The sequence below is a fragment of the Phyllobates terribilis genome, unplaced genomic scaffold (assembly GCF_046119375.1).
Source record: "Phyllobates terribilis strain yellow unplaced genomic scaffold, ASM4611937v1 Scaffold_2__4_contigs__length_985480577, whole genome shotgun sequence".
Classification (NCBI taxonomy): Eukaryota; Metazoa; Chordata; class Amphibia; order Anura; family Dendrobatidae; genus Phyllobates; species Phyllobates terribilis.
Genome location: NW_027362762.1, coordinates 579,537,925 through 579,559,788, shown reverse-complemented (window position 1 = coordinate 579,559,788; position 21,864 = coordinate 579,537,925). Strand labels below are relative to the sequence as shown.

Sequence of the window (21,864 nt, the reverse complement as noted above, 5' to 3'; positions counted from 1 at the left end):
GTGAATTGTCAAAAATCACACCTGGCATCAAGCCCTGTGTTTTGTAATGGAGACGTGTCTATCAAACACCCCCAATACTAACCCACTACTAGAAAAAAAAAAACATTTTATTTGAATAAAGACTCTCCAACATTTTCCCTGGTTCACCAATTTAAAAAAAAATAAATAAATAAAAAAAATCCGTGCAGGTCTGACGTAGTCCATGGCGTTCCCAAGACGATACCCAAATCAGATGTCCAAAGGCTACCGAGCCTCATTCAGAGAACGACGCTGCATAGGCTGTAGCAGCAGCCACTCCGGGTCCAGCTGCGCTCCGCGAGACTATTCACTACATCTATTCACTACATAGAAAAAAACACACACTTGTACATACCTTCTCTGCGCCCCCATGCAGAGCTGCTTCCTTTTCAGCTTGTTCAGGGCACAGCAGTTGGATGATCTCCCTGCTGTGCCCTGAACATGTCGGCGGTAATGATCACCGCTCAAGGCCCAGACACTCACCTCACCCGGTACCTCAGCTCCCTGGCACTTACTCTTCCTGGCAGCATCTTAGCAGTGAGAGTGATGACAGCTGGAAAATGGAGCCCACAGCATACACTGCGGGCTCCACAAACATGAGTGCTATCTCCTCCCACAGCTGCAACCTCGACAGCCCAGGGGGCGTGCCCAGGTCAGTGCTAAGAGGCAGGAGAAGCGGCCTCAATGTTAGAGATGTGGTCGCTGTCCGACCGCAGTCTCTTATGCCCATGGCGGCCCTAAGTGTGGTGTGTAACTGTCCTGCTCGGATAATTACACACCCGTCAAATGAAAATGGCAGCCCTCAGCGGCTGAAATAAAAAAAATAAAAAAAACTATTAAAGCGTTACATTTAATTTTGTATTAAAAATAATTGCATAGACAATCAATAATCTTTAATACAAAATTAAAAATCACGGAATCTTCCCTTTAAAGGGGTTGTTCACTTCAGTACAATTGCTAATTCAATTCAGGGCCCCATAGAAAATAAAAACATTCCAGCCATGCTAGCGCTGCTGTTCACCAATTGGTGATGTGGTATTGTTTTCAGCAGCCGCCAATTGACTGCAGAAGTCACATGACACAAGGTCATATCACCTGCCGGCAACAGTAGTGCTGCAGGGGGAGAGTACGCATTGTTTTATTCAGCCTGTTAAATGCCGCTTTTTGAACTCTGACAGCAGGACTTACCATACGCCGGCATGGGGGCACGTCATTTTAAGTGCCCATGAAGTAATCACGGGTCGACGGTGCGTTGCTATGACAGCAGCGGGTCTGTTGAAGACCTTTGTGCTGGTCATTTCGAAGCTTCCTTGAAACACTGCCGCGGTTCTAAGGAGACCTTGATTTTCACTATATGCAGCATTACTGTGGCATTGCTGTATATAGGGCAAGTGATCAGACGATCGCAGCTACAAGTCCCCTAAAAGGACTAACAAGAACAGTAAAAAGTAAAAAAAAAAAGTTTTAAAAAATATGAAAAATCAAAAAACAAAAATATCAAATCACCCCCCTTTTCCCCAATTAAAATAAAGATAAAAAATTAAGAAAAAATACACTTGTTATTGCAGCGTTCAGAAAAGTTCAATCTATCAAAATATAAAAACAATTAACCAGATCTGTAAACACCGTAACAAAATTCATTAACACCAAAATGTTGTTTTTTTGTTTGCTCCAACACCGCAAAAAATGCTGTAACAAGAGATCAAAACGTCATATCTATCCCAAAATGGTATCAATAACAACGTTGTATCACCCCGCTAAAAACAGGCCATCACATATCTCTATCAACCGAAAAATGAAAACGTTACGGGTCTCAGAAAATGACGACGACACCAAAATGTTTGGTTTTTTTTGCAAATTTCTTTTTTTTTTTTTTACCACGATACTAAAATAATAAAAACTGGACATGTTTGGTATCGCCGTAATTATACTGATGAGCAGACTCCTATTTGAAGGCCATTTTCACCACAAAATATACACCATAGAAATCAATTCCCAAAAAACAATGTCAAAATTGCATTTTTTTTCCACAGTTTCTCCCCACTTGGAATTTTTTTCCTGTTTTCCAGTAAACTATTGTGATAAAAACAATGGAGGTCATTCAACAGTATAACTCGTCCTGCATACGTCTATTTTTGGGAGAGCTGTGGCAGGTCTTGGCAGACACCCTTTTGTCGAACTATCATGTTATTGTTCAAATGTATGGTTTTGTAACTGAAACTGAATTTTACTTATGTAATAATAAATATGTACTTTTATACCAGTAATACTCAGTCTCCTCTGAATTCATAAATGTCTAACAGGAGTTGGTATTATTCAAAGCCTCTGGGCGCTCACCGGTGCCAGCTTCACTGACGTACAAATAAATAATTGGCCTATTTTGTATTTCTATGTCTATGTAAACAGAAAAAGAAAGTTATGTCTCTGGGAAGAATGGGATGAAAAATCAGAAACACAAAAACGTAAATTGGCCATGTTGCGAAGGGGTTAAGTATACTGATGTGTATTGGCCAGATGGAAGCAAAACAGACATTCTTTTGGCTTTGGCCAATTGATAAAGTTCCAGACATATACACAGGCTAACAGCATACACACTAAAGGTAAGGCAAAAACACTGACAGGCATCCTATGAGGGCCAGAATTGTAACATAATGAATAACATAGGAAATGGAGCATTCCCTTACTCTGAAAGGTTGCGATGCCAGCTTTTCTGTATTCTTGTAACCGTTTGATCTCTCTACGCAGTTCAAATTCAACTACAAAAAATTCACAAAGACATTAACTGTTTATTCCTACATTCAGCAAACATTTAAAAGAAGTTTGTTCATATGTAAAATAATGATATTGGCTCATGAAGATCTACTTCTGGCTAGTTAGAAAATGCTAAAGATAATCAATAATAGTGGGAAAAAAGCTGGTAGCAGTGTAAAAAATCAAATAAGTATTTATATGGACTGACTGGCAGCACTAACTGACTGCCATAAGGTAAATCTTTGCAGGTCGGTGGTTGGTTAATAGCATGTTTACACAGGCAGACTGCAGTAAGCGATGAGCACGGTTCTCAACAGTGCGAATCCTGATTACACAGGATGATGCACCTCCAAGAACAACAATATTTTTTGTGCTGTGCAAAAGATCATTTCAACTGATGAACAAGCATTTTGCTCCTTCACCAGGTGATAGGCAGCCGGTTTACACGGCAAGATAATTGTAAACACTCCTTCACAATTATCTTTCAGTATAAATGCAGCTTAAGCAAAATAGTGGCAATCTGTTTAGAACACCATCAATAATACTTTGTTATAATGCTCACTAAAATAGACTTCTAATTGTTAATTTGATTATCATTTGTTTGTCCAGTCATTTTACATTATTTCATCCTCCATAAAATGGAGAGCTGTGCGATTACAACCAAAAGTTAAAAAAGACTGCTTACGTGCATGGCTTTCTATAAAACGATCATGTTTTCTTGCTCCTAAAATCCTAGCAAATCGCCTCATTGTTTCATACAGCTCTTGAATATCTTTGGAATATCTTCTTTCTAGAACTTAAATTAAATAAACTTGTTACCAATCTGTGCTTCAGAATAAACAAAACAGCAGTACATTAGGATTGGAAATCCATAAATTTACTTAAAAGAAAAAAAAAGATGAATATTCCAAAACGCTCAAGGTCTAAAATGAGCTTCGGTAAAAAAGTGAACTGAAAATAAGTGAATCTTTCATGAATTTCATGTATGAAGGAAATACATGGACTGTTCCACACTGGCTCTACCTTACTCCATGCTTTTAATCTCAGTTTATTTAGGAGAATTTTTGGCTTTGAGGCAACAATGTTTTTTTTCTTCTTAAATACTGCGTTCCTGGAGCCACAGGAACAATGTCGATGTAGCCACAATGGGGCTTGTTTTTCTGGCACCAGTAGTGTCACTTTTGTGGTATGAAAAAAACACACCTATTTGTAAATTGGGTATATAGTGCCAGAGATCAAAAAAGAAATTAAGATTTTTGGCACATCTTGTAAAATCTTTTTCGTAGTCTTCATTGGGGGGCACAGGCACCATGGGTTAAGTCTGCTGCCACCTGGAGGCTGACACTAGTAATACACGTTTACAAAAAAAAGTCGGCTCCTCTCCAGCAGATTATACCTAGCCACTTAGCCTTTCGATACCTGAAACAAAGGGGTGAACCCTGTAAAACTTAGAAAAGATGTGAACCAATGACCTAGTAGCCACCTTTCAGACTTGCAGAACAGATGCCTGATGTCGTGAAGTAGCCACCTTTCAGAGTTAATCAGATACGTGGTGTCTGACATCCCAGGAGGCTCCCACAGCTTGACTAGAGAGCCTTAACCTAATGTGCTTCCAAAACGGCAGATGGAATCCAGCGAGCATTGGTCACCTTAAAAGTAGCCAGGCCTCTGCACAGGCCTTCAGGAATGACAAACAAGGCATTCCATCCAATGCCTGAATGAAGCAGAGACAGATAAGTGGTGCTACATAGTTCTGACCACATCCTGCTAGTGCAAAGTTCTCTTAGCAGGATAATAGGGTGAAGGATAGAATGAAGGAAGTTCAACATTCTCATTAAGGTAAAAGCCAAAATTACCTTAGGGAGAAACGAAGGTACCGACCACAATACCACTTAATCTAAGTGAAGGATAAGGAATAGAGAGCATCGGGAGAAGGCAGTCAGCACCAATATCCACTTCATGGAAGTAACTGCTATAAGAAAAGCCACCTTTACAGGAGAGAAGGAATGGCGAGATGTCTCTAATCGGCTCAAAAGGCAGGGTCTGAACAGCATCCAAAACAATATTGAGGTCCCAATGATCAGGGGAAGGAGGCGAGAGAGAGAGAGGGAAGTACAGCGGCCTTGGGTGTGTTAATCCCTGGAGAAAAGTCTTATTCTCCATCTTGGAAGCCAGGTCTTTCGGGAGCAGAATACCCATGGCGAAAACCTGACTCCTGAGGGAACCTAGTCCCAAATGCAGGCCATACAAAAAAAGGTCGAAAACTGGACTCACACCAATAAAAATAGGTCTTCCAAGTGCAATGTTATATATGCAGAGAGGAAGGCTTTCATTCTCTGATTATGGTCTCGCTAACTCGATCAGAAAGGCCTGATGCCCTCAGCACTGCACCTTTAACAGCAAAGCCAATTGAACAACTGGGGATTCTGATGGAAGAAGGGACCCTGGATAAAGGAGGTCTGGACGGTCAGGCAAGGCCCATGGGTCAATCTTCGGTGTCAATCTGGTGTGGGCATGTGATGGGATCCCCCCCATCTTGATCTTCACGAGAAGTCTGGGTAGAAGGTACAGTGGTGGAAACAGGTACAAAAAGGCTAACTGTGAATAAATTGGTTGCCAACGTGTTGGCTGCGACTGCCAAAGGATTTCAAGAACTGGTCACAAGTCTTTGCACCTTGTGGCTCAGTATTGTTGGCATTATATTGACATATGGGGTGCATCAAGTAAGACAAATCTGGTTGAAGCCCTCTATAAGAAGAGACCACTCAAGACCCCTGAACAGAGAATTGACAGAAAACCGCTCCCCAGCCAGAGGCGGCTTGTGTCTGTAGTTAGAATTTGCCAATCAATAGGGCAGAAGGAGTGACATTAACCACCAGCAGAAAGACTGGTGGACGTTAAATGGTAGACGGACCAGCTATTTCAAGGAGCGTAGCAAATCCGAGTCCAAGTTGGAACTAGGTTCTGACCTCGGTGGAGGGGAAAGGAGACCGCGACTGTATCTCAGCAGACGCAGAGAGAAACCTGGACGATAAACTCATCCGAGATCGATTGGGCGGCTTACATGATCTGCTATGTTGGAGCAGTATAGCTAGTGGGTCAGACTCACTCTGGGCAGTGGTCAGAGTAACAGGAGAAGTAGAGGTCTTGGGCATCAGTTTCACAACCGTAACCATCGTCTGGAAATCCCACAACCCACTTGTAGGAGGGTAAGGGTGTTGAGGTTGCACCCTCATCTCAGGCAGAGGGGTTTTCTTGAGCGAGTATCAGCAGAGAGAACAGAGAAGTGCAGCTTACTCTGGATTGGCCTGAGGAAAACTTAAAAGGGGTTGCCCGATCTAAATTGCTAAGTCTCCAGTCAAATTGTGAGACTGCAGACTTATGAATCCCTGCAGTGCACGCACTGTGCACAATAAGAATTTGCTGGTCTCTGAGCAAGGATAGGCAGGTAGATATGCATTATGCATACTCTTGGTCAGAGCCAGTCTAGTGGGCACAGCCTCACTCCATACACTTGCATTGAGCAAGGCCGCGCCCAGTCTAGTGACGCGGCCGTCCAGTGGGCACAGCCTCACTCAATACAAGTTTATGGCATAAAGCATACGTACCTGCTGGTCCCAGATCAGAAAACGGCAAATCCACGCAGCGCACAGTGCTTATCATACATATGCTGTTACACATAGTGACTGCATACTTCTCAATTTAGAACGGACAACCCCTTTAAGCTTACAGGAGGCGCAGGCGTGCGAGTAATTGGGTCAAGTTGTGCGCGGTCTGATCTAGACTCAGACATAAGAGGAAGAGAAGGCCAAAAGGCATGGAAAACAAAAAAGTGATGCAAGAGAGCTGCAGGGGCACCATTAGTGTAGGTCCCCCTGCAGACAAACAACCTAACCGGTCCTGGAGAGACTACATCCTGCTGAGGCCTAGTCTTGATCTTGACTGAGAAAACCTAGACAGTTACTGTGAGAAGAGCCCGTTAGTGCAGTGCTTTGAATGGCAGCCAAGCGTCTGGGGCACAGCGTGGTGTGGCCAACGATAGTCAAAGTACAGAGCCAAGGAGTCATCAGTGTCCCAGAGAAAATGTTGCTGCTCAGAAACCCGAAAGCGTATGGTGAGGCGCCTCAGGCAGGTGGGAGCTTACCGGCCACGCTGATTGTCCATCAGACAACAGAGAGGGTATGGCATGCCAGGAACCGGCTAAGCTGCAGTGAAGCCTGGTATTCTTGTGAGAGTTCAAACCCCTGTTGCAGTTGCCGTTTTGACCTTCTCTTCTCCGCATCGGTGGTGTCGCTAAACATGGTCCCCCAGAGTCCTCTTAAGGTATCTCTCGCCCTTGCTGGTCACCCTATGGTTCATTTACACATTTTGACCACGTTGATGTACATGGGTTCACAGTTTGATCCTATCTATTTCAATGTACTTGTAGGATGCATCCAAAGAAACCATTGATTGATTGTTTTTAAGTATGTCATGTGAGTAATTCTTGTACCATGCCTTAAGGGCTATGCAGAACGGAGTGATAAATATTCTACTGTCTGTAAGATTAGCCTTTAAGTACCCCTAAATAGGATCAGTGCTATCCAGGGTAGATACACGTTAGGCTATTCATCATGAGGGTTATGGTCCCAGAGCACATTGAAACGGACTGCATTTCCCCTATTATGGATCCGGAAGGGATATATAGGAAAAAATTCCTGGTATTGGTGAGCGAGATCGCCGTGACGTTATGCGTATCATGGTGGTGATCTGTGGTCCACCAACCGGATGTGCGTTTTAAATGCCAGAAATAAGGTCCAGAGACTGGAAATGCTTCACATGCCGGTGGTGGGAACAAGGTGGCACAGTTGTGTTTAAGGATGAGAATTCAAACGCAGCAGCCAGGTTATCTGGCAGAATAATATGTTTGCCAAAGGGCCTTGAAGGTGGACTATGCATATAGAAGGCTCCTCTGATGATTCTTAAAAGGATGAAACGCGTCGGGAGATGTTAGATGGGTTGAAATACCAGACTGCATGATAGAGTAACCCTGTGATAGGGTCACAGATGAATCTCTGACAAAATGGGTGAGATCAATCCTTTACTTATTCTGAGACACCCATCTAACGTATGTGCTGGTGTTCAAAGTATTTGTTTGCGAAGGTGATATGAATTAGGGAGACAGATTTTGGTTGTCTCCTCTGCCTTTTGAAAATGAAACATTTACCAAGAAACATATGCTGCATTAAATTTGGGTATGGTTGGCCCCTTTCATTTTATGATATATTGCACTGAGGAATTGTGAGCTATGAAAGGTGATGCTCGATGGAGTGGGCATATAAAAGGTTTTTTTTTTGCCCAGCCTAGGCACATATAATATGGAATCACAATTACTCAGGACCTTTTTGCATGCAATTTATAACTGTTACGTAGCCCTGTTATGTTATTGAGAAATTGAACAGGTGCATTGGTTATATGCTGAAAAGGATACCTGTCTACTAGGAAAATACTTGCCGACCTATTAATTTAATACCTTCTGAGTATATAAATATCTGTTGTGTATCTGTTGAATACACGTCGTTTATACAGCGACATGTTCATTTTTGCCAAAAATACATGGTCCTATAAAGTCGTTGATACTAAAGATCAACCATATGAATAGGGTGGTCTAGTCAGCGGTGTAAAAGAAGGTGCAATGTAAAGTAGTTTTCATTATCTATAGCACTTTTTGTGAGTGAAATTTTAAGATTTTATGAAATAAAAGTTAATTTTTATGCAAAATCCCAATCATCTGCTATACCTATCACCGTCAGCGAAATTCTTCAAATGGCAGCAGGTGTCCCTAGCCAAGCGTCTGGGGCACAGCGTGGTGTTGCCAGTGATAGACGAAGTACAGAGCCAACGAGTCGTTAGTGTCCCAGAGAAAATGTCGCTGCCCAGAAAAGTGAAAGCGAATGGTGAGGAGCCTCAGGCAGGTGGGAGCTTACTGGCTAAGCTAATTGGCCAAACAACAGAGAGGGTATGGCCTACTGGGAACCGGCTAAGCCGCAATGAAGCCTAGTACTCTTGTGAGTGAATGCCACAGCCTAACGCAAGGAAGCCCAGGAGGGGAAAGGTGCAAACCACAAAACACGGGGGGCTCAATATCCACAGAAAGTAGGAGGTGGGGGTGCACGCACTAGGACACAGGGATGCACTAAAACTGAGAGGAGCGCCAAAGGTACAATTAGTATGTAGATCTAAATGTGGGGAACAGAGAGCACAATAGGGTGATACCCTATGGAGGGAGATTAAGAGAGTGCTGGTTACACTCACCTGATGGAGTTGTGACAGGCACAACTCCTATGAAGGCATGAAGAAAAACAGCTGCTGCTGCCCCGTGGCTGGAAGATAAATCCTCCAGGAGATATTGGATCCAGTCGGATAAACATGTAGGTGGGCAGCACTGCTGAAGTAAATCAATTCTTCAGAGATGATGATGATGAAAAGGCTTTTTATTAACAACGAGTTTCAATGCCGTACTGGCATCTTTTTCAAGTAAAAAAAACAAATGACATTTGTTCTTTTTACTTGAAAAAGACGCCGGTATGGCGTTGAAACGAGTTGTTAATAAAAAGCCTTTTCATCATCATCATCATCATCTCTGAAGAATTGATTTACTTCAGCAGTGCTGCCCACCTACATGTTTATCCGACTGGATCCAAAGGTACAATTAGGCCTGATGCCAAGATGCTGCTGGAACTCCGCAGATCCTCTGGAGCGCCCATAGGGGAGCCAGCACAAAGGACATACTTAAATGTCCTGAAAAAGCTTGATCCAGTCTGAAAGTCACGGCTCCATCTTTGCTCCATGTAACATGGCAAAGTGCCAAGCTATGGAGGGAGGGCAGAGGTCCAAAAGGCAAAAGGACTGACAGCCTAAGGTACCTGATCGCTGTCTACGTCGAGGTACTAACGTCCTGCAATCCCAAGTGATCAGAGAAGATACAGGCTGACCACTACAGGCAGTTCTCTACGTTGCTTAGTGGGGTGAAAGAGTGGTGCTGTTGTCAATCCTAAAGCGTAAAATAGAGAAAGATTAGTTCCTAACCTAGCAAATCCAAGGCAAAAAATCATATCTGAAATAAAAACCCGTGTCTGCCTCCTACATGACAGTAAGCTAAACTGAGTATATTGGTGCAGGTAGACAAGGCATAGTCTGCCGGTGAGGGGTGGACTTTTTTGTTGCAATGTATTATTAGTTTCAGCCTCCAGGGGGCAGTGGACTTAACCCATAGCTCCTGAGTCTCCCAATGAAAAACCCAAGAAAACCTGTTAGCAGAAGAGAAGAGCTGTCAGCTTCTATGTGGGGTGGGGGAAGCAGGACTCACTGGATTTTGCTTCGATTGCAGCATTTAGCATTTTTGAGAACAAAAGCTACTTACTTTGAAATTTTCTCAAATTTATAAGGCCATGTTCTCTTATTATTCTACAGAGGAAAAAAATAATGCAATCAAATCCAATACAATGTATATATACTCAAACTGCAGTCTGAAAAGTGTAGTTACATCTTTACATTTTACAATAAAACCAATTTATCCATGCTTTTTACTGCTTGTTACACTGTCTAGGTTGTGCAGAAATGCCTGGCCCTCTTCATCTCCATATACACAATGCATCAAAAAGGACTACATCTGTGATTATTACTATTTATCCATTTCTGATAAGTTTTTTTTTCCTCTTTCTACAGGTGCAGTTAGATGCCGGTAAATTGGACCAAGATTGGACCGCAATTCTGACTGGTGGGGTCAGCTTCATAGAAATATATGCAGCTGACATGCTCAGGTCGGGAGACCCACCAGCCAGTCCGTGAATTGCGGTCCAATCTCAGCCCAATTTATACGGTCGTCTCACTGCGCCCACTCTGTGATAAAGTGCTCATGCCTTCAAAAGTTATTCTTACTAAAATCTTCACTTCCTATCACCGAAAATTGAGACCTATAATATTGTATGATGAGCAAAAATGTAATCAAATAACTAAGAAAATTAAGTGTATTTAAAAGTACACTTGTCTACTGACGAAAGTCAAACACGTACATGAATACAACAGAAGAAAATAATTTGTTCCTAGTCACATCTCATCCCCTTGGCAATTTCAGAAGAATGAAATACACTATTACACTACCTTTTCCGCCGTTGTCTCTCTTTCAATCGAGAATGGTAAATGTCCACTACAGAAATTTTTAAGGCTGTAGAAAAAAAAACAATTGTGAAAAAACATGTCATTGGAAAAAAAAGCAACGATCACAAAAAAAGTGTATGTATAGAACAATTAATGCTTTGTTTTACAAAGTTTAAAAAATGAAAAAAATTACCATAAACAGTCAATAACCTAGTACGGTTATTTTCTGACCACACCTTCAGTATCATTTAAATCAAGTTAAGTATAATATTTGAAGAAAAAATTTATATATTTTTAACATTTTACATATCATAAAAAAATGGTGAAATCTTGACATTATCACACTAGTTACTAGGCCACACTTATTGTTCTCTAGGCAAACCTTTCATAGTAATTCTCTGATGCTAATAAGACTGTGAAAAGTAACACCTGCATTAACAGCAGATTACACTGGATCCACTATTTACAGGCCTTGCAGCCAGCGTGAAAATTGCAATTTTTATATTAAAATATATTATATGAAATGCATACATAAAAGATAATCCTATACCATCATGAAGCATACGCTGCTATTACATAATATGTGAACACAGCCATGGAACCAATGAAACAATTGTAAATGCATTGGTACACACAAATTTAGACATTAAGGGGTTCCCCAAGCAATGTAATAAAATAAAGAAATAAAATAAATATTACACATTTAAATATTAAACATTGTTCTACATATCTTTATTTAGCAAAAAGGTCTGTTTTATCTACTGTACTCTGTCAAGATTTCAATCATGGCAACTGCCAGGACATGCATTAGGACGGACTGTGTGAAGCACGAGACAGATGAACTAAAACTGTCAGGCTGACTGAGATGGATGTTCATTCTCAGCCAGCTAAATAATGGTGTCTATCTACTCCTTTAGACCTGCTCGCTCAGTGTCCTGTCAGGTTGACTGAACAGAGGAATGTACACTGCTCTGATATGACCTCTGTTTAGTGCTCCATGCAGCCCATCCTGCACCCGTCCTCAGATTTAGTGTTGTGATGGATGGCAGCTGTCATCTTGTAATCCTGACAGAGTGCAGTAGATAAAGCAGACCTTTTTGTATTATAAAAGGTATTTAGAAAAATGTTTAATATATGTGTATTATTTATTTTATTACATTTCTCGGAGAACTCCTCTAGGAGTCTGCATAGACAGATTTAACCCCTTCCCATGAAATTATGTAACTGTATGTCGAGATTGCAATTGCTTTCCTGCAATCTGACTTAAGGCTATGTGCCCACGTAGCAGATTTGATGCAGAGCGTTTTTGCCTCTCTCTGGCAGGAAAAGCCTTAGTTACTTACCGGTAACGGGATTTTTCGGAGCCCATGACAGCACCACGAGAGAGAGGATCCGCCCATCAAGGACAGGAAACCTACAGGTTAAAAAGGGCGGCCCTCTCTTCCCGCCTCGGTTTAGTTAACAGAGCATGAGAGTACCGCCAAGGTTAGTTATAACAAAACATAATCACATTAAGTACATTACTTTTCATCAATTTCCCGCAAGGGTGCACAAAAAGAAATCAAATCTACAGGAGTGCACAACACCAGTGAAGGGAGGGAATATAAAGGTGCTGTCATGGGCTCCGAAAAATCCCGTTACCGGTAAGTAACTAAGGCTTTATTCGGTCGCCCATGACAGCACCACGTGAGAGAATTACAGAGACGAAGGAAATTAGGGAGGGACCACAGCTTGAAGCACCCTTCTCCCGAAAGTGAGATCTGCAGAGCCACCCAGATCCAATCTATAGTGCCTATAGAAAGTAGAGGGAGAAGACCAAGTGGCAGCCTTACAAATTTCCTCAATGGAAAGCCCTGTCTTCTCCGCCCAGGAGGTTGATACCGCTCTGGTAGAATGCGCCCTCAATCCCTCCGGTATCTCTTTATCCCCTGAGGAGTATGCGAGGGAAATGGCCTCCTTGATCCATCTAGCGATTGTAGCCTTTGAGGCCTTACAACCCTTCCTAGCCCCCTGATAGCAAATAAATAGGGACTTATCCTTTCTAAAGCCACGTGATACTTCTAAGTACCTTAGTACGCACCTCCTAACGTCTAAAGTGTGAAGTCTCTCCTCTTTTTGGTTTTTGGGTGGAAAGCAAAAAGTTGGGAGAACTATTTCCTGGGTTCTATGGAATCGAGTGGCCACTTTAGGAAGAAAGGCTGGATCAGGTTTTAATATAATCCTATCGTCCAGAATTTGCGTAAATGGAGGGCATATTGAAAGGGCCTGTAGGTCACTGATTCTCCTGGCTGAAGTTAGGGCTACTAACAGGACTGTCTTTAGGAAAATAATTTTGGGGGAGACTAAATCTAGTGGCTCAAAAGGAGGACTGGTCAAGGCATCTAAGATAAAATTCAAATCCCAGGGAGACATCTTTACCTTGGTAATGGGTCTACACCTAAAGGAAGCTTTTAAAAAACGGGCTATCCAATAGTTATCTGCAATATTGGAAGAAAATAAAGCTCCCAACGCCGACACCTGTACTTTCAAGGTACTGGTAGTGAGACCTAATTCTAAGCCTCGCTGCAGAAATTCCAGAATTTTCCCAATAGGGGGCCCCTCCTCCACCTTAACTTCTGCAAAAGACAGAAACTTCCTCCAGGTCCTGGCATAAATACGGGTGGTAACAGGTTTTCTGCTAGCCAGGAGAGTATTCACTACATTTGCGGGGAATCCTTTGTTGGTCAATAACACCCTCTCAAATTCCACGCCGTCAAATATAGACTCGGGGTTGGAGGATGGGAAAGTGGCCCTTGAGTGAGGAGGTCCGGAATCTCCGGAAGAACCCAGGGATCTGATATGGACATCTTCCGGAGACAAGGGAACCACGGTCTTTTGGGCCAAAAGGGACATATGAGTATCACTCTGGCCCGGTCTGCCCTGATCTTTCTTATCACTGCTGGGAGCAGGATCATGGGAGGGAAGGCATATGCCAGAGGAAATCTCCAGGGAACCATTAAGGCGTCCACTGCCAGGGGTCCTTCTCTGGGGTCTAAGGAACAAAAATTTTCCACTTTCCGATTGGCTCTTGTTGCGAATAAGTCCACAGTCGGAAGGCCCCACAATTCTACGATTCTGGAGAATATTTGTGTATTTAGGGACCACTCTCCCTCTTTTACAGAAGTACGGCTGAGGAAATCCGCTGTGATGTTTTCCTTGCCTTTTAGATGAGTAGCCGAAAGAGAGAGACAGTGATCTTCGGCTTTCAGCAGAAGTGCGTTCGCTACCCTCATCAAGTTTCTTGAGCGGGTTCCCCCTTGGTGGTTTATGTAAGCTACCGTGACTTGATTGTCCGAGAGTACACGGACATGCTGGTTCTGTAAATATATAAGGAATGGGAAAGTGGCCCTTGAGTGAGGAGGTCCGGAATCTCCGGAAGAACCCAGGGATCTGATATGGACATCTTCCGGAGACAAGGGAACCACGGTCTTTTGGGCCAAAAGGGACATATGAGTATCACTCTGGCCCGGTCTGCCCTGATCTTACTGATCACTGCTGGGAGAAGGATCATGGGAGGGAAGGCATATGCCAGAGGAAATCTCCAGGGAACCATGAAGGCGTCCACTGCCAGGGGTCCTTCTCTGGGGTCTAAGGAACAAAAATTTTCCACTTTCCGATTGGCTCTTGTTGCGAATAAGTCCACAGTCGGAAGGCCCCACAATTCTACGATTCTGGAGAATATTTGTGTATTTAGGGACTACTCTCCCTCTTTTACAGAAGTACGGCTGAGGAAATCCGCTGTGATGTTTTCCTTGCCTTTTAGATGAGTAGCCGAAAGAGAGAGACAGTGATCTTCGGCTTTCAGCAGAAGTGCGTTCGCTACCCTCATCAAGTTTCTTGAGCGGGTTCCCTCTTGGTGGTTTATGTAAGCTACCGTGACTCGATTGTCCGAGAGTACACGGACATGCTGGTCCTGTAAATATATAAGGAACTCGTTGAACGCATGCTGCACCGCCAGAAGTTCCTTAACATTAGATGACAACTGTTGCTCACTGCTTGACCAGGTTCCCTGCACTAATTTCCCTTCAAAGTGAGCTCCCCAACCTGTAGCACTTGCATCAGTGGACAAGACTACAGTTGGACTACATTCCCAGGGAACCCCTTTAGCAAGATTGTCTTGTCTTAACCACCAACGAAGGGACCATATGGCACGAGGACCTAGCGTAAACCTACGGTCTAGATGCCCCTCTAAAGCTGCGTTATTGTACAACACATCCCACTGAAAGGCTCTTGAATGCAATTGTGACCAACGAACCGCAGGAAAAGTGGAGGTGAAGGTTCCCAATAGTGACATAGAAGGTTTACGTATACATTGTTCTACCAACTCCCGGATTCTATCAATTTTCTCTTCTGGAAGACAACATACAGTGCTGGCCAAAAGTATTGGCACCCCTGCAATTCTGTCAGATAATACTCAGTTTCTTCCTGAAAATGATTGCAATCACAAATTCTTTGGTATTATTCTCTTCATTTAATTTGCTTGCAAGGAAAAAACACAAAAGAGAATGAAGCAAAAATCAAATCATTGATCATGTCACACAAAACTCCAAAAAAGGGCCGGACAAAAGTATTGGCACCCTCAGCCTAATACTTGGTTGCACAACCTTTAGCCAAAATAACTGCGAACAACCGCTTCCGGTAACCATCAATGAGTTTCTTACAATGCTCTGCTGGAATTGTAGACCATTCTTCTTCGGCAAACTGCTCCAGGTTCCTGATATTTGAAGGGTGCCTTCTCCAAACTGCCATTTTGAGATCTCTCTACAGGTGTTCTATGGGATTCAGGTCTGGACTCATTGCTGGCCACCTTAGAAGTCTCCAGTGCTTTCTCTCAAACCATTTTATAGTGCTTTTGGAAGTGTGTTATGGGTCATTGTCCTGCTGAAAGACCTATGACCTCTGATGGAGACCCAGTTTTCTCACACTGGGCCCTACATTATGCTGCAAAATTTGTTGGTAGTCTTCAGACTTCATAATGCCATGCACACGATCAAGCAGTCCAGTGCCAGAGGCAGCAAAGCAACCCCAAAACATCAGGGAACCTCCGCCATGTTTGACTGTAGGGACCGTGTTCTTTTCTTTGAATGCATCTTTTTTTTTCCTGTACACTCTATGTTGATGCTTTTTCCCAAAAAGCTCTACTTTTGTCTCATCTGACCAGAGAACATTCTTCCAAAACGTTTTAGGCTTTCTCAGTTAAGTTTTGGCAAACTCCAGCCTTGCTTTTTTATGTCTCGGGGTAAGAAGTGGGGTCTTCCTGGGTATCCTACCATACAGTCCCTTTTCATTCAGACGCCGATGGATAGTACGGGTTGACACTGTTGTACCCTCGGACTGCAGGGCAGCTAGAACTTGTTTGGATGTTAGTCGAGGTTCTTTATCCACCATCCGCACAATCTTGCGTTGAAATCTCTCGTCAATTTTTATTTTCCGTCCACATCTAGGGAGGTTAGCCACAATGCCATGAGCTTTAAACTTCTTGATGACACCGCGCACGGAAGACACAGGAACATTCAGGTCTTTGGAGATGGACTTGTAGCCTTGAGATTGCTCATGCTTCCTCACAATTTGGTTTCTCAAGTCCTCAGACAGTTCTTTGGTCTTCTTTCTTTTCTCCATGCTCAATGTGGTACACACAAGGACACAGGACAGAGGTTGAGTCAACTTTAATCGATGTTAACTGGCTGCAAGTGTGATTTAGTTATTGCCAACACCTGGTAAGGTGCCACAGGTAAGTTACAGGTGCTGTTAATTACACGAATTAGAGAAGCATCACATGATTTTCAAAGGGTGCCAATACTTTTGTCCACCCCCTTTTTTAGGTTTGGTGTGGAATTATATCCAATTTGGCTTTAGGACAATTCTTTTTGTGTTTTTTTCATTGAAGACAAATTAAATGAAGAGAATAATACCAAAGAATTTGTGATTGCAATCATTTTCAGGAAGAAACTGAGTATTATCTGACAGAATTGCAGGGGTGCCAATACTTTTGGCCAGCACTGTAGCTGTTTCCTGGAATCTAATATGACCCCCAGATATTGTTGTACCTTGAGTTGAGATAGTCTAGACTTTTCTAAATTTAGAAACCACCCCAAACTCTTTAAGACCGACATGGTCTCCTGCAGGTGGGTCTCGCACTGAACCAACGAATTCCCCACTATCAGGAGATCATCCAGGTAAGGGATAATTAGAATGTCCCTTTCTCTTATATGGGCCATAACTTCCGCCATTACTTTAGTAAAAACCCGTGGGGCTATAGCTAAACCGAAGGGGAGTGCAGTGTATTGGAAGTGTTTAACCACCCCGTCTATTTCAATGGCCAGCCTCAAGTATTTCTGGTAATCACTATGAATTGGGATATGGTAATACGCATCTTTGAGATCGAGCACTACCATATAGCAGTGGGGAAAAAGTAACTTTATTACGGATTTTAAAGACTCCATTTTAAAGGTGTGTATTTTAAGGAAATTATTCAGGGATTTCAGATTTATAATTGTCCTGAAACTTCCATCCGGTTTCGGAATCAAGAAGAGCGGGGAGTAGAAACCAAGACCCTTTTCAGCTTCCAGAACCTCAATCAGGACGTGCCTTCTTATTAGGGTTTGTACTTCCGAAACGAGGGCAGCCTGGCGTTCTGGGGAAGAACTTTTCGACCTCTTTCATCAGACTTGTCTTGCTCCCTGAAATATCTCTTCCGGAAAAATTTCCTCTTCCGGAACGATCTCTTAAAGGAGGGTAGAGGTACTGATGGAAACCCCTTCTTAGGGTCCCCCCGCTTTCTCCAATAAGTCGTCCATGGTCTGACCAAAGAGGTATTCCCCTTCACACGGGATTGTACACAGTCTGGACTTAGTCTGTAAATCCCCTGGCCAGCTTTTAATCCACAAGGCTCGCCGAGCCGCATTTGACAGTGCTGCTGACTTTGCTGCCAACCTCACCGAGTCCACAGATGCATCAGCAAGAAAAGAAAGTCATAGATAGAAAGAAGGAGGAAACATTAGTAGAACTTTCACGAAGATTCCACTCACCCCACAGAACCTTCGGTACCGTAGAAGCAGAAGAATCCAGCATGCATGGCGAGGAATCACGCCGCACCGGACCGTCCTTCCTGCTCTTAGTGGTAGCTCTTCTAGCTGCACGACCAGACCCTAGCCGGGAATGACGCTGCGCCACTAGCTGTGAGGGCTCCCCAGAGGGCTGCTCCTGCAGCAGATGTTGTTGCCTAGGTGACAGCTCCTGAGAATCTTCCATAGCTTTCAATGTAAGAATGGGCTGGGAAGCACCTCTGTATGTTACCAGACCCTTTATATACTGGCCATACCGGTACCATGTGTGGGTGTGTGTTTCCTTTTTTTTTTCTCCAGGAGGGCATTACCTGCTCCTTGGTCTTCCTCCCCAGGTCCAGGTGGGATCCAGGTGGGCTCCTCGCCGCCAGGTCCTCAATCCCCCGGCGTTCAGCTGCTCGCGCCAAAAAATTCAAACGAGCCCCGCCCCTTCCGGTGACGTCACAGGGCTTCCTGCCCGGCGCACCGGAAGTCGCGTCAGAAGGTCCCGCCCGTCACGTGCGCCGCCGGCGCGACCTGGATCTCCTGCAAGCTGTAGCAGGGGGGAGGAAGCCCGCTAGCGGCCCCACACCTGGCGGTCATCTACCTCCCGTGAAGCGATGTCGCGCCCGCCGCAACGCTCACGGAGGCGCCCCACTGAGCCCTGCCGTGGCGTCTCCAGAGGACCGGGACGGACCGGCTCCAACCACCTGCTGTGGCCCTCTCTGGGACAGGAGTCCATCTTCTGCAAGGTCCCCCATCATGGACAGGAAACCTAAACTGAGGCGGGAAGAGAGGGCCGCCCTTTTTAACCTGTAGGTTTCCTGTCCTTGATGGGCGGATCCTCTCTCTCACGTGGTGCTGTCATGGGCGACCGAATAAAAAAGCATGCAGATTTCCATGCGTTTTGTCTGCCAGAGAGAAGCGTTTTTTCAGCGTTTTCGCATGCGTTTTTTCAAGCAGTTTTCCAAGCGATTTTGAGCATCACTTGGAAAAGTGCTTGACAAGTTGGTCACACAATATAAATCCATGCAACCGGCATGGATTTATAATGTGTGAACAACTGATGCTTTAAATGCAGCATCTATATTTAAAAAAAAAAAGAGAATTAAAACGTTAAAAATAAAAAAAAACCTGTATACTCACCTCTCCGGTCTCCTCCAGTCTCTTCCCATCAGCGATCCTGCGATCTTCTCTCTTCGGCGTCCCGCAGTGTACTGTCAGGACCTGCGATGACGCATTTAGTCAGCTGATGGTCAAGCGACCATCACGTGACCATCAGGTGACTAAATGACGTCACCGCAGGTCCTGACAGTACACCTCGGGACGCCAAGGAGAAAGGACGCAATCGGGAGCAGATCGGGGGCCGCCGGAGAGGTGAATATACAGGTTTTGTTTATTTTTTACTTTTTTATTTCTTTTTTTCACCGCGTGGTAGCCAGGATGAAGAGGAGTTGTAGTCTCCTCTTCATCCCGGGTACCACACGCACCGCGATTACGCTGCACATTCGCGGCCATTGAATTTAATTGAAACGCAGCAAATCCACATATACCTGCGGGTTTGCTGCGTTTCAATGTTCCTCAATGGCCGCGAATTTGCAGCGTAATCGTGGTAGAAATGTTCAGGCTGCGTTTTGCAACGTAATGCGAATTCGGCGCGCTAATTAGCGCATCATGTGCACAGCACATCCGAATTCACATTACTTTGCATGGCAGACTGTTTTACAAGCGTTTTCGCAGCCGTAAAAACGCCGCAAAAACGCTACGTGGGCACTTAACCTAAAGACACATTACAGAGAAGGAAGCATGGGCACAGGAGTTGTAATAGTGCCATCTGCAGTTGGAGCCAGTGGTTATACACAGCTAAGCTTCTGCTGCATCTGTTGGACTCAGAGCGAGCTCAGATCGCAGCACTTTAAACGGGTACTCGGGGGAGAAAAACAATTATTGTAATGGACATACCTTCATAAGCTATTAGGATAACATGAATAGTGCTATCCCCACGCCCCTCACACTACCTGTAATTCTATGTCATGCTGCAGCTGCTCCTCACTGCTACCTCTCCCTTATGCTCCATGCTAGTAGCAGCAACCAGCCCCCTGATGCTATCTGCTTGTATGTGGTCCAATACTGGCATGGTGAGGGAGTAGCCTGCTTCCAGTTGCTATTAGCAGCAGCTATCCCCCTGATAATATCGGATCACACACAAGCAGATGGTATCAGGTGGCAGACGCTACTAGCAGGTAGCAGGCTACGCCCCCTGATATGTGACATAATGTCCCATAAGGGAGGGGGTGCAGTGAGGAGCAAATGCAGCCTTGCACAGAATTACAGATAGTGTGAGGGTGGAAAACAGTACTATTCACGTCATTCCAATAGTGGCATGGCTATTACAATTTTTTTTTTTTTTATCTCCACGGAGTACAGCTTTAATTCCTCAGATGCTGCCATCACTGTTGACAATGGCGAGTCAGTAATTTGACAAAGGAAAATGACTCCCTCTCTATCGCCCATTGGTACCTCTGTGGTAGTATTATGGGGTGCTGATGGAAACAAGGAGGCCGAACAAAGGCTTTTTACCAAAACAACAAACCCTTCTATAACTTGTAAAAAAAATTTGAAAAAAGTTCGGGAACCAGAATACTACGAGAAAAAAAAAAACACTAGATTATTTTTAAAAAGTATTTTTTCTGCAAAATAACAATACAAACGGTTTTAAAAAAAACAAAAAATGTAAATTAATTTAATTTTTTTTTTAACCCCTTCACGACATAACTGTACGTCCCAAGTCATATGTCGTGTCCATATTTGGATGAAGGCTCGCATGCAGAGCTTGCATCTTTCCCAGGAGATGATAGCTGATTTATTCAGCCATCATCTGCCTCTAACAGCAGGCCGTCGTGGATGTTGACCTGTTAAATACTGCTGTCAATCTTTTGGCAGAAGCATTTAAAAGGCGCCGACCGGGGGCCATCATACCATGCCCCCGTGACATGATTGCGGGGTGCTGATGGTTTGCCAAGACAGCCAAGGGTCTGCTGAAGATCTCTGTGCTTGTCATTACAATACTCTTATGAAAGCCAGCGTTTAGCTAGGGTTCATAGGAGATTGTGATTTTAACTATATTTTTAACTATACATAGCAGTGCTCATACACTGGTATGTAGAGTACAAGCTATTGGTTGTTCGCAACTTCAAGTCCCCTAAGGAGACTAACAAGTAGAGTGAAAAGTGAGAAAAAAAACAAATCCCCACAAAAGTTGAAATCACCCCCCTTTTGTTCTATTAAAAATAAAATAAAAAATAATTAATTTGGTATTGCTGCGTTCAGAGAATATCCGATAAATCAAAATATAAAATAAATCAGTTTGGGAAATGGAGTAATGAGAAGAAAAATTGGTACACTAGAATTACGGGGTTTTTTTTTCAGCCACTGCAACATTGCAATAACAGGTGACCAAAACATTGCATCTATCTCAAAATGGTATCAGTAAAAAATGTCAGCTCAGGCCACAAAAAAGGCAAGTCCTTACCCAGCAGGTATCAAGAAAACGGAAAACATCTTGGAAAATGAAAACAAAAGCAAAATTATTCATTTATTTTTTTCCAAATTTTAGATTTTTTTTACAACTTAAATAAAAAAGATGTATCTACGTAATTGTACTGACCTGTAGAATCATATTGCCAGATCAATTTTACCGTTTAATGAACGTGGTAAATAAAAAAAACTCAAAACAATTGTGGAATGGCACTTTTTTGGAATTTCAACACACTTGGATTTTTTTTCCCACATTAAATGATAAAATAATGGTGTCATTCAAAAGTACAACTTGTCCCACAAAAAACAAGTGCTCACATGGCTATGTGGAAGAAAA

General features: G+C 43.4%; 1 protein-coding gene across 6 annotated transcripts in view; it reads right to left on the bottom strand.

Annotated features, from left to right (window-relative positions):
- Positions 1–21,864, bottom strand: part of TADA2A (transcriptional adaptor 2A) — a 193,124-nt gene that overhangs the window by 43,759 nt on the left and 127,501 nt on the right. For all 6 annotated transcript variants that reach the window (XR_012288948.1, XM_073666411.1, XM_073666414.1 and 3 more), the window contains 4 exons: positions 10,912–10,975; positions 10,172–10,215; positions 3,455–3,565; positions 2,703–2,774 (listed from right to left, as the gene is read on the bottom strand). Coding sequence is in view for 5 of the 6 variants with exons in the window: in XM_073666411.1 (XP_073522512.1) it covers positions 2,703–2,774; positions 3,455–3,565; positions 10,172–10,215; positions 10,912–10,975 (291 nt within the window). In the remaining variant the exon portion in view is untranslated. The remainder of the gene's footprint in view (positions 1–2,702; positions 2,775–3,454; positions 3,566–10,171; positions 10,216–10,911; positions 10,976–21,864) is intronic.